This window comes from Aptenodytes patagonicus, chromosome 2, assembly GCF_965638725.1.
Source record: "Aptenodytes patagonicus chromosome 2, bAptPat1.pri.cur, whole genome shotgun sequence".
NCBI classification, from domain to species: Eukaryota; Metazoa; Chordata; class Aves; order Sphenisciformes; family Spheniscidae; genus Aptenodytes; species Aptenodytes patagonicus.
In genome coordinates this window covers 137866569-137891902 of record NC_134950.1, presented here as the reverse complement: position 1 = coordinate 137891902, position 25334 = coordinate 137866569, and the positions used below count along the sequence as shown (strand labels likewise).

At 38.9% G+C, this 25334-nt stretch overlaps 1 protein-coding gene across 12 annotated transcripts in view; it reads left to right on the top strand.

Annotated features, from left to right (window-relative positions):
- Positions 1 to 25334, top strand: part of HDAC9 (histone deacetylase 9) — a 499339-nt gene that overhangs the window by 341564 nt on the left and 132441 nt on the right. For all 12 annotated transcript variants that reach the window (XM_076331372.1, XM_076331379.1, XM_076331374.1 and 9 more), the window contains 3 exons: positions 6500 to 6677; positions 13058 to 13191; positions 20995 to 21115. In XM_076331372.1, coding sequence (XP_076187487.1) covers positions 6500 to 6677; positions 13058 to 13191; positions 20995 to 21115 — 433 coding nt within the window. The remainder of the gene's footprint in view (positions 1 to 6499; positions 6678 to 13057; positions 13192 to 20994; positions 21116 to 25334) is intronic.

The window sequence follows — 25334 nt, the reverse complement described above, 5'->3', positions numbered from 1 at the left end:
CGTTCTTTCCCTATTCCTTTGCCCACTTGACAAAAAATGTTGTCATTTTAATATTATGTTTTGCCATCCCAAAGGTGCTCCTGCCCTACAAGGGAAGGGAGGCAGGAGAGGGGCAGACCTCTGCAGCAGTAGCTTTGCTGCTCCAGAAACAGAGGGAGAAAACAAAGCTGGTTGAGGGTGCCTGTGCCCTGGGCAGTCACTGCAGTAGGGCCACCCCAAATACTAAGCCCTACCTTGGTAGTAGCTGGAATAAGCCTGTCCATAGTCCTCCAGAAGGCAAGGGGAGGACAGAGGGCACGGGGTTGTTTTGCCGCATGCAGCAACCTGCTGCCCACAGCAAGTCTTCTCTGCGTAGGACTCTAGGCAGTTCTGGGGTATGGTTTTCATCCCATTATTCTGTATCTGCACCCGACACTCAGCTGATAAGACTTCATTTCTGTTTACCCATTTTCTAGTCAACACTGTGTTCCTTGGATTACAGTAAGAGAAAACCAAATTCTATAAACATCCTGATAATATGTGACCTAATATAACCAGATGCCTCAAGGCTAGCTGCCCTGGTTTTTTTTGCTGTCTTTGCTTTTGCTTGATCTAAACCCATTTCTACCTATTCATTCTATATCTCTGTATCCATACTTGCTATTTATTTACTTTTCATGAAAATGCTGACTCTGAATTTGTGGCTTACTACATTTCAGATGGTGATACTGATGTTTTTGCAGTTCTATTGAAAGCGATGACCATGGAAGTTTGTGGCTTTACATGTGGTTTTATCAAAAATAGTATTGGTAGGGTTTCTTGGTCACGTGTTTTCTCTAAGTGACAGAGCAGTTTAAAAGAAGACTTCTCAACATATTCATTGCCACAGATACCTCAGCATATTCATTGCCACAGATACCTCAGACTAATTTCTGTTTTATGTTGGATAGATTGACAAAGATAAGTCATTCCTGCACTTTCACGTTTGTGCACACAAATATTTTCAGAAGATCTCATGACCTATTTTTGCTCAGTTCCTGAGGGCAACTAGTTATGGTTTTGTTTGAGGAGAGCAGGCAGAACAGTAGCTCACAAAACTCCTAGGTCAAAAGTTCTACAACTTCTGCTTACCTACAGCTCTTTTTGTCTCCATACTTGTTGTTTAAGAATTCATTGCTCTGTTTTTTTTTCCTGTCACTTCTGGGAATACCCAAGGTCAATCCTATTAATATTTTAATGAAGTCCATGATTTCTGAAGCACTCTTAATTAGCTACACCTGAAGTGTATGAGAAGTTCTTGGTGCCCAAAATTTCTGGCTGAATCAGACTTTGGATGATGCAGTTTTGGTTTGGGCCAGGGCTGCCATCACGGGCACCTTAAAGAAGGACTGAGCTTTGTTTGCTGCAAGTAGAGGCTGTTTTGCTAGGTGCAGCCACTGGCTGGCTTGGACACCCCTTGAATGCATTCAACTATAACTGCACTGGGAAGGTAGGAAGTCAAGGAGGGCGATGGGGAAGACAACTGACAGGACCTGAAATTACTCTGTTCCTGTGTTGCTAACAGGGGTCTGGAAAAGGCTAAGGAGTAGGGCCTCCAACCGGAGCCACTGAATGAGACAAGGCAGCAGAACAGGCGTCAGAAATACCTTTCAGAGGAAGGAGCTAGAGGAAGTACTTGGAAGGCAGCAGGTCTTCCTGCTGGGCAGGTTTTGTTTTCATCCTCATTTAGGGCGAAACTTCCTGCAGCACATATTTATTTTTCCTCTTCTGTAATAATTGGCCCTTTGGGTAATTTTCAGAAAACAATGTGGAAATTATAGGAAAAAAATTAACTAGCGAACAGAACGCCAAAAAATGCTTTGAGAGGAAAAACGTTGTAAGGTTAGTAGTACTGAAGGTCTTTGGGGGAGGGAAGAGGAGGGGAGGATGGGCGATACACAAGTGATTTTTAACAGTTAATAGACATTAGCACACATTTCATACTTGAGCAGAATGCAGTAGAGGCACAATAACAGAGGGCTATAAACCTGGCCACAAATATATGAGAGACTATAACCAGTAGTCTCGCTATTAGGAATAGCAAATTTTGAATTTCTTAACAGAAAAAAAAAAAATTTCTACAACAATGAAAAAAAGCCAAACCATAAACCCTGAAGAAAGGAGCACATATGCCCATACACGCTTAGGATTATGGTACAGACATACAAATCTTAGGATTTATTTAGCTGTGATTAAACTAAATATAAACATATCAAGCTAAATTAAAAAGCAGACTGTTGAGAGGCAAGAAAAGATTTTATGAGTGAACACCACATGTTTTTTCTCTGCACAAAACATAACAGCTTGAAGGAGCATTAATTCATAGACAATTCACCTATGCTTTATCATCCAACATAGACCATCTAGCAATCCAACTGAATATACTTGTGGGTCACCAGTTCTCACAGCCAGTAGAAATAAAGAAGTAGTTCTCATTAAAATCCTCAGAATATAGAAAACATTAAGCACCAAAATGTACAGATCACACAACTACGTGAAAGTATTCACACCAACCCAAATTAATCCCAGCTCCTCCTAAACAACAAACTTTACAGCAATACTAGGAGAATAACAAATATTTACCTCCCATGCCTCTAAAAGGGTCATCTTCTCTTTAGATACTGATTCTAAAAAATCCTCCTCAAAATAATTACTAAGGGCCTGAGCTGGTTTCTGGGGAAGATGATGAATGGCCCTCCACTCGCTTCGGCAGAGGCCCTAATTGCCTGCCTCTACTAATGAACTAATCTCGGGCACCTGGAACTAGCAGGCTCCATGCCGGGCAGGCAGGGCTCGGGTTACCTAAGAAATGCTCCAAATATATTCACACAAATCACTAACCCTGCAGATGTGCAAATACCGCTTTTGTCAGATTGCTGGAGAGATGGACATGTGTTTGCAGTACTGTAGCACATAAAACCTGAAGATGAATTCATTGTGTTGCTTTAATCCCTTCCAGAGGCCAGGTGGGCATTTGGGGAGCCAGATAAGTGTGTTGATCATCCACATTACTCATTGCATTAATCCACTTGTCTGTGTGACACAGAGTATCTCAAATGCTCACAGCATAAATATGTAGGTGGCTGGAAAAAATATACGTATTTCATGAGTGCCTGTTGTCTGTAAAATGAAACCTAATCAGGAAGTTAGCCTAAAACTTTGACTAAAACCTAAACAAGTCCAAACTTTGCTGATGCCTAGAGTTTTTAAAATTACAGTTAAAGGATCTGGAAGTCACCAGAGGATGTAAGCAAGCCTCAGTGTAAGCCTTGTGAGACAAACTACTCCACTTTTAACAAATTTTAAAAGGTTTTCACAGGCAAACAGTGTTCCGTGACCTCAGAAATTAAAACAGGTGTCATGCAGCTTTCCATCCAACCATCCACAAATTTTTTCTCCTTCCCTGGACTGATTATGCTGATAAACATGTGTCAAATTCTAGGTATGTGTCTGGTTTCATTTGAGGAGGGAAGAATGGTATAAACAAAACACAGTTTAGCGGGAAAATACAGGAGAGCAAGAACAGGCTCTCTTCTTGGTCTTTGACAAATTGCTGAAATATATGGCTGTCTGGCTCCTAGGTGATGTTCACTCAGGTTGATTAGCATTAAAAAAAAGGTACCTTGATTTGTTCATATGCTTGAAAAATAGTGTTATATCTATTGCTTACATAGACAAACACCTAATCTTTTTATAAGCAAAGGTAGGAACATCTTCCTGAATTATCTGTGTTTTGTAGTGTTCCAGACTGCTTTTTTTCTTCTTCAAGACACCATAAACACCACCCCCACCACCCCCCAAACCACTTAAATTGACTTTTTCAGGTCAGAGAGCTGGATAGATTAGATTTTAGGTATTGACTGAATGGCAAACCTACAGCTTCACTGAAGAAGATTGTGCAGATATTGCAAAATGAAGTTCAGGTCTGAAAGTAAAAGGCAGGCAGACAAGGCAGCTCTAAAGGCTCAGAGCACAGAGTCTACCGGCACTGAGAAAAGTCCAAACAGAAACATTTGTGCACAGTATGAATCCCCCCTCACTGACAGCTGAATTTACAAGACTTCCTTAAGAAGTATATTTAAATAATGCTGTTTAATGCAGACTGCCAGAATACACTGATGCACCCTTACTAGCTTGAAGAGCATTCCAATAGCGAACAAACCCTTTTGTCTTCTGTACTCTAGTAATTATCAGAAAAGTGAACTCAGTTAATGAATTATCGTTAGTGTGAACACTGAAAGATAGTATAAAAAATCCCCTTGATCAAAGAACTACACAGATACCAGCTATTTAATTAACGCAATGAATGCAACTTATGAGGTTGAGGAAAGCAGCAGAAATAGCAACCGTTCTGCTGATTTCCTGTATGGCAGTAAAGCTCTGTGTGAAGAAGGGCTCCTGCAGGTAGGAGTTTGGCTTCTTCCAAACTGCTCAGCTAGCTCTCATGCTTTGGAAGAGTAGGCAGGAGATGGTGAATACACTAACATCAGACAGACAGTGCTGCTGTCACCATTTGACCCTAGGATGAAGGGAGTAATCGTGCCACAGACAGCAAAATACCTCCTGTGCCTCCTTTATTGAGCACTAAGCCAGCATCGAGGAAAGTGAATGCCAAATCCTCACGAAGGAATTTATCTACTTCTGTTCTCCATAAGGAAAATATTCAACACAATAGTGTCCATGCCTTCTTCGCTTCTCCTCCCCAATCACATGCACCCCCAAAAAAGGTTACAAAAGATGCGTATACCTAAAAGCACAAAAAATATCTCCTCTGAACATTTATCACAATTAAAATCATTAGTGAAGTTAAGTAAAAACAAGGCACTTAGGCATTTCAGGAAAGAATTCCTGAATGTTGTTATATTATGTTCATAAGGAAAGGGGATACACAGACCTGTTCAGATACACCCAGATATTTCCTGGAATATATAACACCATCCTGCCATCATACATTAAAAAAGCAATAGGAAAAGTTGGGGACTGTATTTAAAGAAAGGGAAATGGTTCAATGACCCCAAACCAAGACACTTCTTGTAAAATCTCTTTTTGCTTACTCATATTTTCTTTCTTTATTTAGCCACTTATGACAAGGTCCCAGGTGATTTACCCTTCTCATGACCTTATGTCTTTTCACTGAAGTGGTGACCTTAGATATTAATGTGGGTTTTGAGGCTGCCTTTTAAAGCATTTGTTCTCATTTCAGCTGTTATTGATGAGCACTTGTTTTCTTAAAGGCCTCTTTTTTTACATGCAGCGTAGACATTCTCACTTCCCACGAGCTGTGGATTCATTCTGCAGCACGCGAAGGGCTGGTGTACTCCCGGGTACTCCCACCTGCCCTCCCACACAGCCTGAACTCTGCTTCACCTCTCTGAGCACCCAGCAATCCCTCCTTGGCCAGGCCAGGCCTCTGAGCTGCTGTCCCAAACAACAGCATACAGCACCACTAATTGTTACTGGGTTTTAAAAAAAAGAAAAAAAAAGCCATATATACACCCTATCTATATACTTGCGTATATATATACCGAGCCCAGGTGAAGATAAACAGAGTCTGCAGTTCTAAGACAGAAGCGTGCATTCCAACTGAATTTACATTGCAAAGTGGTTTGGAAATCTCTCTCTTGCATTCACTTTCTGTTGAGGTTCTAGAACTGTATGCACAAAAAAGAAAAACAAAAAGAAAAGGGCTTGCAAAGCCATCCTACTTTGTGGAGTGAGTGAATGCCAAGCTTTCTACTGACTTCAGCAGGGTTTCAGCCTTTGTCATGTCAGCAAAAGTCACCATCTGTTGACAAACAAAGCAGAGGAGGAAATCTTCCTTTCTGCTCCGTCTCAGTCTTTTCACACCTGCCTACCTTTCCTGAAGTGTTTGGCACTGCCTACAGCCGGCAGCAGTTATGACAAAAAAAGTTGGTCCCTAGGTGGGATCTCATGTAACAATTCCTGAATTTCTAAATGATTTGTGAAAACCTATGTGCAAATTTTTCCTGTTTTCCAGGGAGCTCTGGGAACTGAGTCCTCTGTAGAAACTTGACTCACAGTTGCTCAACAAATTTGGTACTGAGTAGTAAGGACACTGCTTTTCACTTTCAGTGCTGTAGGAAGATTTTATTTTTATTTGTGTAGGGTGATAAAGTGCATATTCTAACATTATATTATGTATTCAATATATTAGAAAAACCTTTGTCTTTTATTAGCCTCTGCATGTGAAGCCGTCTTTTCCTCTGTCAAGGAGAACTGACAGGTTGCCTGCCATCACCTACTCTTCAGCAAAGTTAGCAGCCCACACCATCAGTGTGAAAACATCTGTTAAATGGATTTATTGACTAGGTCTTAGGTGTGAGTTGTTGGGTTTTTTCTTTTTCCACACTGTTTATTACATCCCTGACCTAATGAACTTAATTTGTTGACATGTTTCCCTCAGTGTCTTACTTGATCCCGTCTCACATTTCTTTCTACTGTGCTGTTTTCCTGGAAACAGGAGTTCCTGGCACATCGGCGTGTCCACCAGTTGCAAATCTACCAGGCTCAGATGGCTACAGTTGGCATGGCGGGATTAGATAAACATCGGCCAGTGTCCAGGACCCCATCTTCCCCTGCTGATTCCACATTACCTCACCCAGCCGTGGACCAACCCAGCCAGCATGTCTACACGACTGGTAGGATTCCCTAAAGACTGCTTTTAACAGGCAGGGCAAATGCGTTTGTTCACGTAGGATCAACAGATTTAAATGCCTTGAATACCTCCTGCAGCAATGCATTCAGTTTTAGCCTTACTGTTCCTCGGTTTTATGATGCTGTACTGGCATCAAGTCAACCAGTGCAGCTGATAAATCACAGGGTTAATATTCACACAGTCATAAATTATTATCATTGACTGGCTCTGGCAATATAGCAACTGGTGCATTTTTGGTGCCTTTAAGTCATTTATAGCTTTTTCTTTCATTTCCCTATCCTCTGGTTCTTTTCTCTGTGTTCTTGTTGCCTATTTTGTAAAAAGACCACCAATAAGTTGAAGAAAGACCACCAGTAAGTAGGAAAGCTGCAATATAATTCTCAACATCTTCATTTGACAAGTCAGTCTATGCTACAAGGTTGCTTTCCCTACAGAAAGAGCAAAACTGTAGCCATGACTAGAAGGTGATGTTGGCTACAACTTTGGTCTTTCAGCAGTTGTGTAGAGTCTCTACAGAGGAAGGTTTTATGGTCAGGCCTGGGCAGTCCAGTCACTGAGGGAGCATCTCCTATTGGTATGGTCTAGGCTGTCCAAAGCAGAATGATTAGAACCCAAAAATCTTTGGTGAAAGGAAGAAAAATGACGACAGAAAACCCATTTCTTATTATGGGCAATCTAACTTTGCAAGAGGGTCCATCTTTTTAAAAACCTGAATCTCAGTATAACATTACAGCATGGTTAGAAGCAAAGTTTCACTTTGTGCACAAGAAAGGGGAATTGAATACTTGGAGGTACCGTTTATTCAGGTTTCTGCCAGAAGTACTAATTCCTTTACATGGGTTGGCAGAACTTGCCATGCCCTGAAAGCTTACAGCTCTTCAGGCCATGACCATGGATTGATGTAGGATGGAATCCTTAATGGGCACTGTATGTGACTGTGCAAGACAGCGTGCTTTCCCATCTTTCCAATTAGAATGTGAACTTGGAAAGCAAAAATTTATTATTTTAAAGAAAAACACTGCAAAAGAAAAAGAGATGTCCTTAAAACACTGCAAGTAAGTGGGTAAATGGATGCAAGATGACATTCAAAGATGAAAGACATAATTTTTTCTTCTGTAAATACACTGTCAATTTAGGAATTTCACTTGTTGGGTAACAAACATTTGGATTGTACAGAAAGAAACATGCTAATTCACTTTCCATGAGTTTCTGCAAAAAGACCAGCTGTGTATAGACAGGATTATTAAACCAGGCCACTGTTTTTCTAGTTGTGGTTCACAGAGTCCCCAAAACATTGTAAACTCATTCTAAAAGATTCACAGAGCACACCAAAAGCGAGCTCACTGTGTGTAGGCTTCAATGTCCTGTTCAAAAAATCTGCAGTTCCACTGGAAATGTTGAATGGAGTTACAAATGTAAAGGCTGCTGTTTTGGTCTGATTGCTAAGGTTTACCGACACCTCCCTTTATAGGTCCCCAGAAAGGGGACTAGGGTCAAGGGGGTTACATATATCTGGGGACTTCTGGCATCAGTGGAACTGATTAAGAAAGAAAATGTGAAGTTGAGATGGAAAAATAAGAGAAGGAATGAAATTGTGTAGGACAAACACTGAATGGAGATGGTGTCGGGAAATGGGACATACCAGGCATAAAGGGCTCGAGTTCTGACACAAGGAAGCCTGATGGGTTCTGCAATGGAAATGCAGACAGTGCATATGCAGAGTCAGGGTGTATTAAGATCGGGCGGACAATTTAACCTTACCCCTTTAATAAAGCATTGCTACATGAGGAACAGCAGTGGAAAGAGAGAAAGAAAGAGAGAAGGAAAGGGAGAAAAAATGCTTCTTATTCTGAGATTCCCAATCCTTCACTGAACTCTTTTCTCCAAATCCAAAACATCTTCTTCTTGAATCCTTGTTTCTTCTTTTGTTGAATCTTTTTCCCCCCCTCCACCACTCTTTCAAGATAATAATCTCTACTCATTAAAGAAAAAAAATCCTCCTATTTCCACCTTCTCTACAACTTTATGCTTCTGCTTCTCCACTTCTGCTCTGTACGTTCACCTCCTTCATATCCTCTAGGTACTGGCTGAAGACATAGTGCAGTGCTGTAGCTGCTTCCAAGCTGTATCTGTGCTAACTGGCCAGCCAGTACCCCGTGGCCGATTGACCAGTTTCACGATGAAACCTTTCCTTTCTGCTTGAAGAAATCCCTTTCCCTGACATGTGTCCAGGCTTACAGACTTACATGTATAACCTTTATCACTGCAATTTCCAAGTGCATTGAAAATAGAGCTATTTTATACATTATGAGTTTTAACACCTTTGGAGTGACAATGAACTTTGCAACATCAATAGTTCTAATACAGTTTCTGTGAATAACTAGATCAATATGTGTATTGTTAACATTGGTATGGTATGGTATGGTATGGTATAAAATGGCTTTATCTGTGCATAGTATTTCCTGGGTCTGGATGGTGCCCCAGCATTTATTCATTGGTCAGTGGAAATAAAGAAACCCAGACCCAGTTTTTCTCTATTCTTATACAGCCTTTCCAAAATCCTTTGGGATGAAAGTCCTGAGCAACCTGGTCTGATCACAATGCTGACCTGCTCTGAGCAGAGAGTTGGACTACAGACCTCTGGAGGTCCCTGCCAACCTGAGCTATCCTGTGGTTCTATGATTTGCTCCCTTAAGAGAGCACAAGCTGCAGCCAGCCACTGCCCACTGCAGTTGCAACACTACCATTTTTAAAAGCGTGGAAGAAAGGAATGGGTGGGTGGGAAGGGAGAAAATTCTAGTACAGCATGAAGTGAGGTCAAATTCAGACCTTAGAAATTAATGTAAAAACAACTCCCTGCCTTGAATTATTTCTTACTGGTTTGTTTTCCTATTTAAAGACAATATATTCTTGGAAGAGAAAAAAGGTATAAGGAAAACTGTTGTGGCAGAACATTACACAGGGATCAAAATAAGCCTGTATTTTTGTGAGTCATGAGAGAAAATGCCCTTAGCCAAATATCTAAAGGGAATCAGAATGGTGATGGTTGTGAGAAAGCTATGCAATATATATGCAGTACATGCACAGGATAATGAGTTAAAGATGGAAAAAAATATAAAATCTACTTGATGTTCATTTAGATGGTTTACAGAATATTTGACATTATTTAGTTCAGACTTTTCTTCCAAATAATTTATTAGATATGCTTCCCTTGAGTTTTCTTATTGGTACTATTGTTCTCCAGGGCATTTCACCTTCTTCAAAGCATGCTGTCAGCCAACAATTTTTAGGTGTCTTGCTCTCTCCTCTGTTTAAAATATTATTAAAAGAAGCTGATCCAAATAACCTATTTTGGAAAAAGAATGAGTGTTAGGGAGTCCCCCCAAGGAAGATCTTGTTTTTTCTGACTTAAGGCAAATTCAGTTTCTTTTGTCCTGTGTCCTCTATCATTATATGGTTCAGTGGTGCCACCATTCCAGTCTGTCATCAGGGCCACGTTCTGACCTCAGTAATATTGGTGTAAATCCAGAATAAATCCACCACTCTCAGTGGAGCTGCTCAGATTTACACAAGGAATCTGAGAGCAGAATCTGGCTGTAGGCATTTGTTCTGGAGAGAGAGAATAACCATCTTTTATTAATATTTCACAGCAGTCTGCAATCAAAAACAGTTGTCTCCCTCTCTCTCTTTTTTTTTTTTTGTGGGGGTGGGGAGATTATTGGCTGAATCCTGTTAGGGAAATCCTACAGGCTATTTTTAGCAGTAAGCTCTACTGCTGCATTGTGCTATTGTACCAAGCACGTGTGCTGTATGACCAGCAGCCACACATCTGAATTACTTGCACATCCTAAATCAATTTAGATGCTTGCAATAAATGAAAACATATATTTCAGTCTTTTCTTAAGTCAATTAATCCTGCTAGAAATAAATTTTACACTCAGTGGTGTGAATATGTTAGTATTTAAAAGTTTGGAGCAGATGCTTCTGCCATGCAATACTGACCTGACCCGATTAAAATGATTTTTGATTCGGACAAAATAATTCACGTACAATAAAATTACATTTTTAGTTATATTCTATTTTGGGAAACATACTAATGCACTAAGAAAGGGATGTTTATACCTACATCAACCAGAAGAGGCATCCTAAATGCACAGTTTCAGCATTTCACTTCAAAACCACTGTTTAGTTGCTTGTGATACCCTGATACATGTCATCAAAAAGTGTCATTATTACACAACATCTTGATTCTGTACAGTAATAACATAGTAAAATATATATATTTTATTTCTAGTAACTGCAGTTTGGACTACGTAAACCTAAGCCTGTAGGGAGCATTGATAATTAGAATAAAACATTCATTGAAAGAGTGGCAGGCAGGAGATACTTTCAACTTTCAGCTAATTTTATTAACATTTAGCAAGTGTTCCCATTCAAATCCATTAGATATAACTGCCTACTCTGCCTAGGAGCTTCTGGAATTCCTGACGCATGTACATTTAGCATCTAAACACCTTCTCTATTGGGCAGGGGGATGGGCGGAGAAGTTTTCTTATCTAGTGGTATAATGACCATTGGCAAATTGTACAATCTGGGTGTGCAACAGACTGTAGAAGTTAAAACTTTGGGTGTCAAGAAAAGGAAAGCAAGGTATGTGAGCATGCACTAATTTGTGTGCATACTTGCTATTTCAAATAACTTGTAAGCCCTGATGATAGAGCAGCAAAGCTTATAAACTTTACAGTGCAAATAACTGCAGAGAAAAGAAATTATTAACTGCTTTGACAATGCCAGCAAAGATTTTAAGCTGCATTAGTTTATTAGCTCCAGATTTTCACTGGTTCTTTTTTTTTTTCTTTAAAAGAAAACAAACCAAGAAAGTAAATACAAGAATTTATTGCTAATGAACTATTTTGTTTGTTAGATAATCATTTAGCATCAACTTAGTCATACTGCACATAGGTATTATGTTTGCATTCTCCTTATGCTAAACATAATTGTTGTATTATCATTTTGGCTTAAATAGCAAGATCCCAAAGGATCAGTTCTAAAGTGCATGAGCTAAGAAATATGGCAGCATAAATATTTCTAGAGCAGCATAATTTCTGGCTGGCTTCTAACAATTATCTCAGAACCTTAACTTTGCATTGCCCACAATGTATACAGACTCTTATTCAGTAGAGTTTTTAAACACTTTAATGAAGTTCAATACCCATTCAAGAACTTTGCTGAATAAGGGTGGTATTGAGCATGTTGTTGAATCTGGACTTTAATTTTGTATTTTCTTCACTGGCTGACTTTACAGTAGCAGGCTAACACAATTTTCCCAGAACTGTGTTGGCATCCCCAGTAGTGGTGGCACATAAGAAAGAGGTTTTGAATGCCAAGTTTTGCAGCTTGGAGAAATTGTTAATTTGAGTCCCTTTCAACTGTAAGGGGAAGAAAAATGCAAATGTTTCCCAAATGAAAATGGTTCACAGGGGTAAGGAAAATATTTTTTGTTCCAGACATTTCTAAGGGAAATGCAAACAACAAGTAAATAAATAAAATCATTTTTCAGTGTTTCAGACTTGGTTTGAAAGCCTTGAAAATTGAGTTTAGCTCGAGCCTGCTCGCTAAAATTTCTTTTTCTCCCAATACACAGCTACAGAGCAATGTGATATTGATAGCTGTTCCATATAAAGTTGTTCTGTCCTTGAATAAATGAGCATAGAAAATTCAAAAGGAACCTTGCATTGCAGTCTAACAACAGGATTTGGTCCTAATTGAGTAGTGGGTGGAACTTTTCTTTTTAATGAAAAAGGAGTCTGGCTGCCACTGCTGCAACGCTCTGAAACTTCCATCTGATATGCGTTGAGATCTGGAATTAATATAGTATTAGTTAAGCAGTACAAATACAGAGTGGCATTGCCATTTCAAAGTTTATTTTAAAAGGTTTTTCTGAATGATTTTCCTTACACTGCTATAAATATGTAACCTTTTCTTGTTATATATAGGTTAACAACCTTAACTGACCTTACCCACTAGAGAAAGAGAAAACAAGTGATTCAGTAATAGGACTGAATTTTTTCTAGCCATAAAAGCTTTAACAAGACACCACCCAATTTCCTTTCTTCTTTACAGTTAATTGTATTTATTAGTATAATTTCTTGAGAATTCATTTTTGCCTTATCAATATCACAAGATGTACCTTGTAAGTCAAAATTCAGTCTCCCAGGGGAAAGGGGAATTAAGAACCAGAATTTTCATCTTGCTCTAACTGTCAAATAAAATCCAGTTGTGCTATAGTATGCATGACACGGAACAGTATAACTTGCATTTGTTTCACTTACTGTTTCTTATTGTGCTGTCTTTGTGCTGAAGGTGTTGTGTACGACAGTCTGATGCTGAAGCACCAGTGTATGTGTGGCAACTATGCTAATCACCCTGAACATGCTGGAAGGATCCAAAGCATCTGGTCAAGGCTGCAAGAAACTGGGTTGCTAAACAAGTGCGAGGTAATAAAAAATAAATACCAGATACTTGACTTGTTAAAGTAAATGGCAAATTTATTAAATCCTAAATCTGTCTTACTTCTGTAATAAGAGAGTAATTTGTCTTAGGAATTATTTGGACTTAACTGACAGTATTAAAATAATGCATTTCAGGAAAGCACACTTCCCAATCAGAAAACAAAGAATTTACACAATGAAAGTCATTTATCCACATGCATCAGAATACAAAATCTAGACATGACTGTGTTCCTCACCTTGGTATAGGAAGGTAGACAAGCAGTAGTCAAATGGCAAGTGCAGTCCTTTCAATAGCACAGTTCTTAACCTTTTCAAGCAGATAAGGATTTTACTTCTGTAGTAGCATAGAACACTGCTTTTTTTTTTTAATGTAGTTTGTATCACTCCATAAGCACATTGCATCTTGTCTTATTTCAGATTCTAAAGTCTGTTTTCATAGCATTTTCGTTTGCCTGCTGTACAATGAGTACCAAGCCAAAACCCGAGACATTCAAGCGCATTCTAGACAATATCAGAGCAAATGTGGAACTTTCTTCTGCTTTGATTTCCCTCACAAAATTGCATATTAAAACACCATACTTAAATCAAATATGGGCTCTGAGGTTCATATATGACTTGGGTTACTGAAAAACAGCCTTTTTCTACCATTCACTGCTTCCCATGAGTTGTGCAGCACTGTCAACTTCTGCAGAAGCCTGTGGCAATTGAGCGTGCTTACTGCATTGCAGCACAAGTTAACAAAGTTCAACACAAATATGCTTATGTTTTGCGGGATCCCAAAATTGCCAGGGCTCTTATGCTCTATTTTCTTTAATTACTTTTCTTTATATACTTAGGCTTTTACAAACCCAAAGAACTGGTACAACAGGTCCCTTTGATTAGCTATTAGTGACTTTCCACGAAGATTTTCTGCAGGTAGCCTAGCGTACTGGGCAGTGAGATATTGCTATAAATGGATTTGTTGTATACACTCATCTAACTAGATGGCAGCACTCTAACAGGCTAATTCTTTTTTTTTAGCTTGGATAATTTTTTAAATCTTCAAGAAGACTTTCTTTCAGCAAGGCCCTTAAGGCCACATATCACATGAGTGGTTTCACTGGTGGGATCGCATACTTAAGGAGTAAGTTAAACACACAGACAAGTGCTTTACTAAAATAAGGCCTAGTTACCTTCTTGACTCAGGACCCGTATTACAAAGAAAAGACAAAAAAGAGAGAAAATAAGTAAAAACACAATGTGCTACTATGTATTGCTTCAGTAATAAACAGATATTGCTGAAGAGTAAATTGTGTGGATCTGTAAAAGTTGTAAATAGGAAAAGTGGTATAGGTTAGTCTGAGGTGCACGCAGTCCAATAGTTTCCTGGAAAATTTAAAGTTTCCTCTTACAATTCTGCAATTTCAAAAACTGAAATATAGCCTATTAGGTCTTGCAAAATCCAGTGAGTGGGCAGAGAGGAAAAAAGTCACTTCATGTCGAATGGCATTCAGTTAATTTTGACTCCCATTGTGTGCTTTGAAATGAGGCTGGAATGTGAAACGAGCTGTCAAATGTAAACTCTGATGATAAAACTTTGAGGAACGTCAGTGTGAAGCTGGTGTGTAGATCTGGTGTTTATCCTGATCCTCTTATGTAGCTAAAGACAAGATTATATTTGATGATGCAATCTGTCGTTCGCTTCACTGAATTCTCTAGCACTTGCTTGACAACAAACACGTCCTTAAATCTGCTCACTTTTCAAAATAAGGAAGGCTGCAGTGATTCACTTAATTGGTGCTCTGATTCTTTAGAAAAGTTATTCAGCTGAATATATGACTCATGTCACTAAATGAGCGGTTATTGCATTATTCAAGAAATAATAAATAGGCCATCATTAAGCTGCATTCTGGAATATACCACACTGAGGATGCAGTCAAAGCATCACGGGCAATTGCACTGCCTCTTTTACTGACTTCTGAATGCCCCCTCATGGCCATTAGTATTTCTTAATATAATTTCTCAATATAATTTCCCACGGTTTCTGTCAGAAGGAGTGGGGAGATCACTGGTCAGGTTTTGCCACGTGCACTGCCTCATGCACCGAGTCTGAAGGGCAGCTTACGAACAGCAACCTGCAACAGCCACTTAGGAAATCCTCTGTAGTAACTGTGAACCTTCTTTTTTTCTCTTTTACTAAAACAATAGTCCCACAAGAGGGCTGCAGTCCCACTCTTTGTCTGATGAGGAGTTTCAGGATCAAAGCTAGTTCAGTCAGAGGTAGCTCAGATCTTGTTACCTTGCAATGTGTGTATCCCTAGCCACAGGCTTATGCCAGGGGACCCTCCCTATTTTCTTAATCTAACAAGAAACCCTTATGAAAATGAACAATCTAAATCTATACGATCTTTGTTATCTATAGCAGGGAGCAAAATGTGGTTCCTAAATCATGTGGTGTGGATTAACCCCCCGCACGCAGCTCAGGTCCATGGCCCTGGATAGACGACTGGCCAAGTGCACAGAGAACCGTCGTCTCTAACTGGGCATGGGATGATGGAAGTCATATATACTGGGCTGACACCGTGCTTGCTGCAGTTAATAGATTAATCTGGGTAGATTACTCTAGATTTAATCTATTACCTATTTATATTGCTCATATCGCCCCCATGTATAACATTTTCAAAATATAACTTGGTAAAATCATAACAAGGTTTGACTGGGGTACTCAAAGCTGTGTCTTCACTACAAAATAAAATGTTCCTGGGACTGTTCTCCACCACTGCGGCCAACTGGCATGGAAAGGCCCATGTTCATACTACCAGGAATGCTCCCTGGCCCATGCCAGTGACCAAACCATGTCTGGGATTTGTTTGGGAGAGTGCTAGTTGCTGCTCAGCCAAAACGGTGTGAAGGACCACTTTAGCAATTTAATAGTACAGATGATTGCGTTCCTCTGCCTGGGAATGTTTCCTGGCACTGCTTAATCTACTGCTGCAGACACAGCCAAAAGGACTTCTAGACTGTATTTTGTCTTTCTAGCCATAGATATTTGAGCTCTAGAGTTATTCAAACAACAGTTTAGGGGATTTTTGCTAAATTGAGAAACTAGTTATAGCTTTCAGAATTTTTTTTAATCATATCACTCTTCCAAATAGATAGATTACTTCCCCCATTGGCTTTCCCAAGACAAAGGAGAAACACATTCAGACCATGGCCAGCCCTGGAGAGCTGGATTTGAGAGACCAGTCCCTGACTGAGTCTAGGGCAAGAATATGGAGTAATTTCCCCCCGTAGTGGACTTTTTTATATTCCTGGTATATATGTATTGGAAAAATGAAATTCAGACACAATATTTTTGCATTAGTTTAAAAATTTTGTGTATGTTTACTGAAATACTTATTCTGTGTTCGTTAAAGTCTGACAGATGTAGAACAGTCAGTTATCAAATGCAGCACCAGAACAGGGCAGCTAAAAGATGCAAAGATTGGCATAAAAACATCTATTATCTTTTTTTTTGCAATTTTCTCTTGGTAAAGAGCGATGCATGTCTGCCCTACCTTTGGGACAAAAAAAGGACTGAGTTATGTTTTGGTAGTGGAGTCTGCTTTCTACTTGTTCTAGGGAGAGGAAGTATTTACATAACTCCTGTGGGGCCATAATTTATGCAGACATGACTGACATTAGGCTACACGGATCAGCACAGTTTTAGAAAAGAAAAGAAGAATGTAGACACGGTCCCACTTTGTGCCCCCACCTCTACTTCCTGTAGGGACTGTGGTCCAGCAACATTTTTCTTTTCAGCCTGGAATTTGATCTGAATTTTGGTAGTTTTCTGGATTAGGGAGACATCTTACACCTCCTGCTGTCCACATCTCATGGACCAAAGGGGAGAGAAGGAAAGAATTTAAAGATTTAAAAACCTTTGAGTCTGCCAGATCGCATAGACTGAAATATATGAAAAAATTCTATCCTCTGAACCTCAGTTTACCACTAAAGAAGAAATAATACAGGAAAAGTTAGTCTTTAAGAGCAAAAATCTTTGTAGTGGTGAACATATTCAGGTTAGGCACTGGAGGACCAAAACACATGAAGAGAGTAAGTGCATCTCTATGTGGGTGCGTGTGTGTCAGAGATATGCTTGCAATTCCCACATAATGGAGAGAGAGCAAGCGATGTGGGTGTACTGACTGATCCATGTTATCTGTGTGTATTTTTAAAAACAAGAGAGACTTTAACAACTATAAGAAATCCCAGAATAGTAGGAAAAACTCTGAAGACCTTGTTTACAAACTAGATAGCCTAAGGGAATTTCAGAGACACTATCTCCATACAAATAGCTGCAGTAAAGGCAATGGACACCTTACACTGAGAGACCCGAGTGAGAAATATTCCTTAAGCTATGTCAAAATTCCTCTCAGTTTAGCAGAGAGAAACAGGCAGTGTCACCTTTGTCTTTCTGAATCTCTGACTGCACAAGAGTTTAGTCTGCTCAAAGTGTAACCAAAATATTCAGGTTAATAGAGGTTATCTGTGTGAAACTTTAATGGTCTATTTTAAACAGAAGACCAGACTAGACAGTCCTCTTTGACCTTAAATTCTGTGAAAATCTCCTGTTGTGGGGAGAATAACTTTCTAGTTCTAGACTGATTATTCAAAGCACTCAGGTGTAGTATTTTGCTCTCCTGAGATGTATAAATGTCTCTGTTGATGAGGATACTGCGTATGTCAGAGGAGAAAGCCAACACCCAAATTGTCATCCACATTAGAAAAGGATGACCTGCCTTCTACAAAGGGTGTAGTAGATGCATGTATGTAGTATTCAAATCCCCCTGAATGAAACAAATACTGTTCATAAGTTCTCCTATGCTATTTCTCCTTTTTCATTGGCTTTATGCCAATTTTCTGATTTCTACTACATTTTAGGCTTTTGAAACTATCATGGCCGATGAAAATTAAGAAAGACACTTTAAAATAAAATAGATGTGGATAAAAGTGTATGTGTAAAGTTATACAAATGCATACGTTATGTTGTCTGATAACTCATGCCAGTGAGAGCCAGAAACTATCGCTTTGCATAACTGAAGTTACATGATTCCAGATTCTGGCAACAGACTTATGACATGTGCTTTTGTAGATCTGCTAAATCCTGATATCATTGTGTAAGAAGAACTGTTCTTAGCAATTTTTACAGGTAATTTTTAATGTCAATTATTTTTTAATGTCAATTATTTTTTCCTCTGTGTAGAGCCTTAGATAGTTGGAATTTTAATGTTATTGAAAATGGCTTGACAGGGAGAGGTACTGCAAGGGTGGGTTGAAAGGAACAGTAAATGAGGAGATAGGAATGCAGAAACAGCACAGACGTGTGCACCGTTTACCCTTCCCTTTCCTCCTGCCATTTACTGGGTAAATGTGCTTGCTGATGCTCAAGGTTAGAGCTGGAGAAGTCGCAGAGAAAGAGCAGTTCTGGCTGTGCCTGCCCTGGCAGCTCAGCTGTTGGCTGCACTCTGAGGACCTCACTGCTGGGAGCAGCCTGGAGTGGGGCGTCCTGTTCGGTACTACTTGATTTCTGCACCAAACCTGTTTCTGCACAACCTGTTTCTGCCCTAGAGAATCTGGCTGGCAACATTGGGTAGTAGGTAGCTCATTGGCAAAACATTTTGTGGAGGCCACTTCCAGACTCTGCCCTGTTAGTGCGAATCGCTATATTCCATAGGATATCACAGAGCTCCCCATTGTAAGAATAATGGCTAGCTGTGGGTCTTTTTATAGTTAAAGGGATATGGCATTTAACAGCACTTTAAAAAAAGCCAGACAATTAACTCTCTTAAACATCTCTTAAAGAGTTTTTGTATAACTTGTAGAAAATATATGACCAGAGAGTGGGTATTTTACTCAAGGTTCTTTGATGTGACCTTCATAAAATACCGCTTTACTTTTCTTACACATTTGTTTTAGCTGTCCTAAAAGCCAGCCTCCCTTCCCAGTTTTGCTGTGGAGAACTGGGTATATCGATTTTAAAGCAGCTTATTAGAAACATAGACCTTAATGAAAATGGATGAACGAATAAATGTTACCAGTCACCTCACTTGTGAAGAAAAACATTTTATCTGACCCAGAAGAACCATTACAGAGTTTACTGACTCCATGAAGTAACATAATGTGCTGATTTTGATTGTGCAACTGTGTGTTAAAAGGATGTTAGTGCACTGCTACAAATTCTCATGTGAGACTGGGAGAGGCTTGAAGAAATCAGAGATGAAAAAGGGTTTATTAAGTCATTTAGTTCTTGGAACATTCCCTAAAACGTTTTTTCCACTGCTGTGTCCAGTCAAGTTTTAAATGCTGCAAGAAATAGGGCTTCCACCATTTCCCTGAGGGGGAACTTGTTCCACAGTCATCTAGATCTAACTCTTAGGACATTTTTCCTGATTAGTCAGAAAAAATTGCCACTGCTTACCTCAATATAAATTGTGCATGGTTCTTCAGACCCCCCCTAGGCAGCTCCTTTCTTCCGCAGTGCACATTCTCTTTAATATTTATAATATTGCTTTCTTCTCCTAGTGCAGAGGTTGGTGCCTTCCGATGTGCATGAGTAGGTGATGGATATAATAAGAATTACAACTTAACCTCTAAGAAAACTAGAATTGAGTGGTATTTCTGTAACAGGTTAATCAGTCTATTAAAAATAAGGTGGTCTATTTAGAGAACTTCTGTACCTGTTTATCTCTAGACCTTGACAGTCAGACGCATCCACAGTCTGAGGTGCGAGAGGTTTTGCCCCAGGTCTTCATAAGGACCAGCTCTGCAAATAGAGTCCAAGACCTTAAAAATAGGCTGTTTTCTCTCTACGTTATCCAATATCAACAGGAAAGATGATCTTGGGACCAGAACTTTGTTGACAGTGCTGTTTATTATGCCCAAACCTGAACAAAATCTGTTTCATGTTGCTGTGTCTGCAAAGGCTGTGCAGCACAAGCACAAGTAAATATTTTTATGACAAGCTGTAACTCCAAATACATACAAGGAACAGATCTGCTGCATAAGAAAGTGTTAGTTTTAATGTTTTCTTCCTTCTTTCCTATCTTCCTTCCTTCCTAAACTGATTAAATTTCAATGGATTTATAGAAAGACATCCCAGATTTTTTAACACTGATTTAAGTGGGGAGAGTACAGGCTGGAGAAACAGTTAAAGAGACAAACTCCACTTACAAAAATGTAAGGAAGCCAGTGAGTCAGCATGTGTAACAGCAAAAATGATCCTGGGGTATCGAACATACATTAAAAAAATAAAAAGATATGGAAATATTTTATTACAGCATTTAAACTTTAATTTTCTTCTTCTCCCTGGCTCTCCTCACTGTGATCATGTTCTTCCTAGCAGCATAAATCACAAGTACTAGTAGTAATGCAAAAAACATTAATCCTCATTCAGAACACATCTGCAGCTTACAGGTGTTAAACTAGAATTTTTCTAGCCAGCTTTCTTACCTAAGAAATATTTCACCTTTTGGTTTGTATCTCTTAATATAATGTAGAAAAGAGGCAGAATCTTTTCTTTTTCTTGTGTGTGAAACCCTGTATTAAGTTAACTCTGCTAAGACTTAAGTGAAGCATTTGTGATAAACCACACACGCATTTGTTTTTCATATAGCATTACTTTAATAAACAAATCAGTGTCACATTCCTGCATGACGCAATTTCAACCCATTATTAATCATACTAAATGTTATTTCGGACCTTTACTTTTTTTTTTTCTCCCTAAATATTGTCAGTGGAATATTGTAGGCCTCTGCTGTTTTCTTTCAGCGAATTCGAGGTCGAAAAGCCAGTCTGGAGGAAATACAGCTGGTTCACTCTGAACATCATTCACTGCTGTATGGCACCAGCCCCCTGAACAGACAGAAGCTGGACCCCAGGAAACTCCTAGGTCTGTACAGGCCTCTATTCTACTGAGAACAGCACATTCCAGCACTGTCATTAGTCATAGCTGGTGTCAGTTTAAAATACTTGGCAAGCAGTGTGACAAAAATTCACTTTTTCCAAATGCATTGCTATGTGAAAGGAGAATGTTACGATGGAAGCCAAATATAGATTAGCAAAATGCACAGGCTGGAAAGCAGCAATAGAAGTTTCTTCTCATTCTCTTCAAAAATAATCGAAGTGTTAACCCTTTACTGTAATTTGTTCTCCATCAGAGGTCAATGGCAATTTTGAACATGGTTGGTCTTCTATCTCCTCGTGTTCTTTGATTTGAAAATGGGAGTTTAAGATACACTTGCTTGTCAGAATTGCTTGTTTGCTGTTCTCATTTGCTTTATTTCAATTATTTCAGCCACGCTGAGTGCAGATACCATATCTAAGTCTTGCTAATAAGTGAACTTTATTTTAATGTCTTCCCATTATGCAGGATATGATATCTTTCTGAATAACAGGGGGGGGAAACACATTAAAATATTAAATGGACCTATGGATGTACAGAATAGCAGAAAACTGACAGGATTTTCACATCAAGTATCTTCATGCACAGCCAATGCTCAGTGTATGCTTTTTATAATAGAAAAGTAGGGTTAAACTGAGCTCTGCCATGAGCGTAGCATGAAGCAGATCTGCTTGTCAGATCTGCTACAGAGAATATGAAAGGAAACACACAAAAAAGTCGTGCATTTTGGAAATAATCTGTGAGTTAAATCCTGCCCTTTATGTCCTAGCACACTGGATGCAACACTGCAATTCTCAATGATTTTTATAACACTTATTCTAAGATGTGGAGCTTTTCCTAAATGTAATGAAACCCAACCCAAACAAAAACAATACTAGCCATCAAAAGAAATTGCTGCCACAGTTCTAGTAATACATAGCAATTATTTTGCTTTGGAAACTAATGCTAAGAGTTTCTTCTGTCAGGCAGACTGTTACTTCAGTGAGTCATAAAAGTAGATAAGAAAAAAGTCTTGATCACAATGTTATCTAAGTTTACACATCTTCTTAGCCAAGGCAACATCAAAATTGAAAAATACTTGCAGTATGATAGATTCTCAGGAGCTTGAACGTCCAAGGTAGGAAATCCCCCTTTAAAAAAAAAACCACAAAAAGTGTTTCCGAGAAAAAGCTCTAGATTCCTGCAAAATGAAAATTTGGAAACATTTTGATTTGAGTTCATCAACATTGTCAAAATGTTCCATTTTGATAGAGTCAAGTATTTAATTTTTTTTTGTTGTTTTTATTCATTTCATTTTAATGTTCACATTATTTAATATAACATACATTGATATAAAATTTTGTTCCCATTTTGGGTCTCAAAGGTTGACCACCATATGTGATGAAGTGTGTAGTTGCAGCTACGAGGTAGAAAAAGGAATGGACCCAGGTATCCTCGCTGTGTTTCTGCCAATGTATAGAGAATGCAGAAAGCTTTGTTTACCCAATCTCAGAAAACCATTTCTTTGCCCACGGTTTTTTACTTGACGCTCTTTGCCTTTTTTATTTGACACTTAGTCCAAAACATTTACTCTCTAAGTTTATATCAAGATCACACTCCTAGCATATATTCTGTGTATCCTTGGCTTAATGCCCTTTTCTGTCTCTGTTTCTAGGATGTTTTCTTGCTGCATCTCACGTGGCCTTTTACCAAGACAACAGTCAATGAAACACCCTTCCCACATGCTTTTGCATATGCCTGGTTTTTGGCTGGAAGCTCTAATCATTTGAGCTTCCACACTCTTGTGTAAAGGAACTTAATTGTCTCTTACATTTTTCCAAAATGCAGTGTGACTGTTCCACCTTTCATTGTCCCCAGTGCAGTGAGGTTGAACTTAACCAATCCTGACATTAAAATTAACATCTTGGTATAATATAGAAATTCAAGATGATGTGTAGCAAAGAAGAAAAGTCTAAAGGAAATGTTTCTCATCAAAAATGTCATCAATAACAACATCGTCTCTTAAAACATTTCTATTTCAATGAAAGTGCATTTTTTTTCTACAGAAATTGTTCCATTAAATTATGGCTTTGCATCCTAATGAAAAGGAGGACCTACCCATTCCTTCCCTTACTCCTCTACCCACCCAAAAAGACAGAGGCACCATTCGTTGTCCACTTGTGCTCCAGAAAAGCGTTTCTTCCCTGTCCCTGTTCAGAAGAGTATATCTGCTTTGTCTGAAGCTCTTTTTTTTTTGCTAACAAGCAGCTTCTGTATCTTTCAAACAGAAACAAAACACTTGAAGGAAAGAAATTTAAGTATGACTAGGGCTAGAAATGTGCTACTTGTCAAAAAATGCTTATTTCAGTGTCCCTGTTCAGGAAAAAACCTGTTCTGGAAGACTGCAAAGCAAAATGGCTGTAAACTACTGAAATCAGCGAGAATTATGCACACAGTTATCATTCACATATTCTTAATGCTTTCAGAGCAGAAATTGGCTTGAACTCTTGGCTTTATTTTCCCTGCATCAAGGCCTACAAATGTAGCTATCGCAGATGATCACTTCAACTTCTGCACTGTTGTGCAGTTTAAGCTTTTGACTGATCGTATTTCAGTGTGGTGTGTTAAGCAACATGTTATGTTGCATTACATTGTCTTGACATGAAGGAAACTAATATGCAGACTGTGTGTCACACCACATTACGGTTTCATGTGACAGAATACAACCTTTCAAACCTCTTTGAATAAGCTCAAGGGCAGAACAGTTATCAAACAGGTCTTACAAATGTGTTTACTGTTTTCCCTCTCCAACCATAATTAAGAAAGTGTTTCTAAAAAGCAACTTTCCAATGATTACAAGTTTGTAAAAGTGAGAAATATACTGTTGACACATCCCTGACAGTGGGGCAGTATTTAGAGTACAACTAAAAGATGCATTCACAGAGCATCTGTGCAATTGCAATTTCAAGTTAGTGAAAAAATGACCACTTAGCAGAAATGGCTTTGTTCTTGAGGGATGATACTGAAAACAATCAGGTTCCTCAAACTGTGCCTTTTCACAAGTGAACACACTTTTTAGTTCGTTTATTTTTTTGAAAGAGAGTTTTTGCCCATCCCTTTTCCTGCTTATCGGACTCTCAGTCCCCAATTGCCAATCTCCTAAGCAGCTTCCTTTACTTCTGTAGGGGCCCTGACCTCAGTCAATGATGGGTGCCTCAGCAGCTAATTTCACTAACCAGCTTCTACTGCCTTTGTGGGTTGAAATTTTAGAACACAAATCTTGGATAGTTTTTCTAGCTCTATCAGTAGGTTGTTGTGCTGAATTGTCTCTAAAAGATCTTTTTTCTCAAGTGATTTGCTGGTGACTGCAAACTCTGTCCTGATGCAAAGCTAAAAAAAGTATGATTGTTTAAAATTTGTCTTCTATCTTACTTGAAGTATCCCAATATCTTTTTTATTATTATACTGGAGGTATCCTTGGATGTGGAAGGGTGTTACTGTAAAATGACTGCTATTTACCAAGTTCTGCTGGGGCATCAGCTCCAAACATCATAGGAAATTCTCACCTCAATTCATTTCCAGGGTTTGCTTTTTGCTATGGATTTTCATTTATGGCAAAGAGTGTTGTAAGCTCTTTTCTTTTTATGAGGCTAGCTAAGTGATGGTCCCACTGTCTCTTAGTAGGACCTTTCCCCACTGTTCTTTTCATGAAATCTCAATGTTTTTCTTGTTCTGTAAAGTCTCTTATCTGCTTTTTTTGGCTATCGTGCAATAAGAAGTGAGTATCCTGGCAAGTTTCTTGATACACTGAAAAGGGTTCGTGCTTGTTTCCCCCCGTTTTAGTACTATCTGTTGATTGATTTTAGTGTCCTTCCTCGCCATCTGCTTTTCTGTTTTTACTTTGTGTTTGTTGTTTTTAATAGTGTTTACCATGCACAATGTGCCCAGCTGCAGGGAGATAAATGACAATTCATCTGTTCTCTCTTATGTCCCAACTCTGCAATGGAATTCAAGAAAAAAGGCCTAGTCATTCAATATTCTAAAAATGCCTTCTTTTCTCTCAAATTACAGCTTATGTTTCCATTAATGTGTCCTGGCACTTTAACAGCACTAATTTTTTAGTTATCTGCTCAAGACTTTTTGATCTTCCCCACAGTAAAAAGTGAAAAATTGCTGTTCGCGTTGGTCCCTGGATCTGCTTAGCAAGAGATCTGGAAACTCCTCCTGT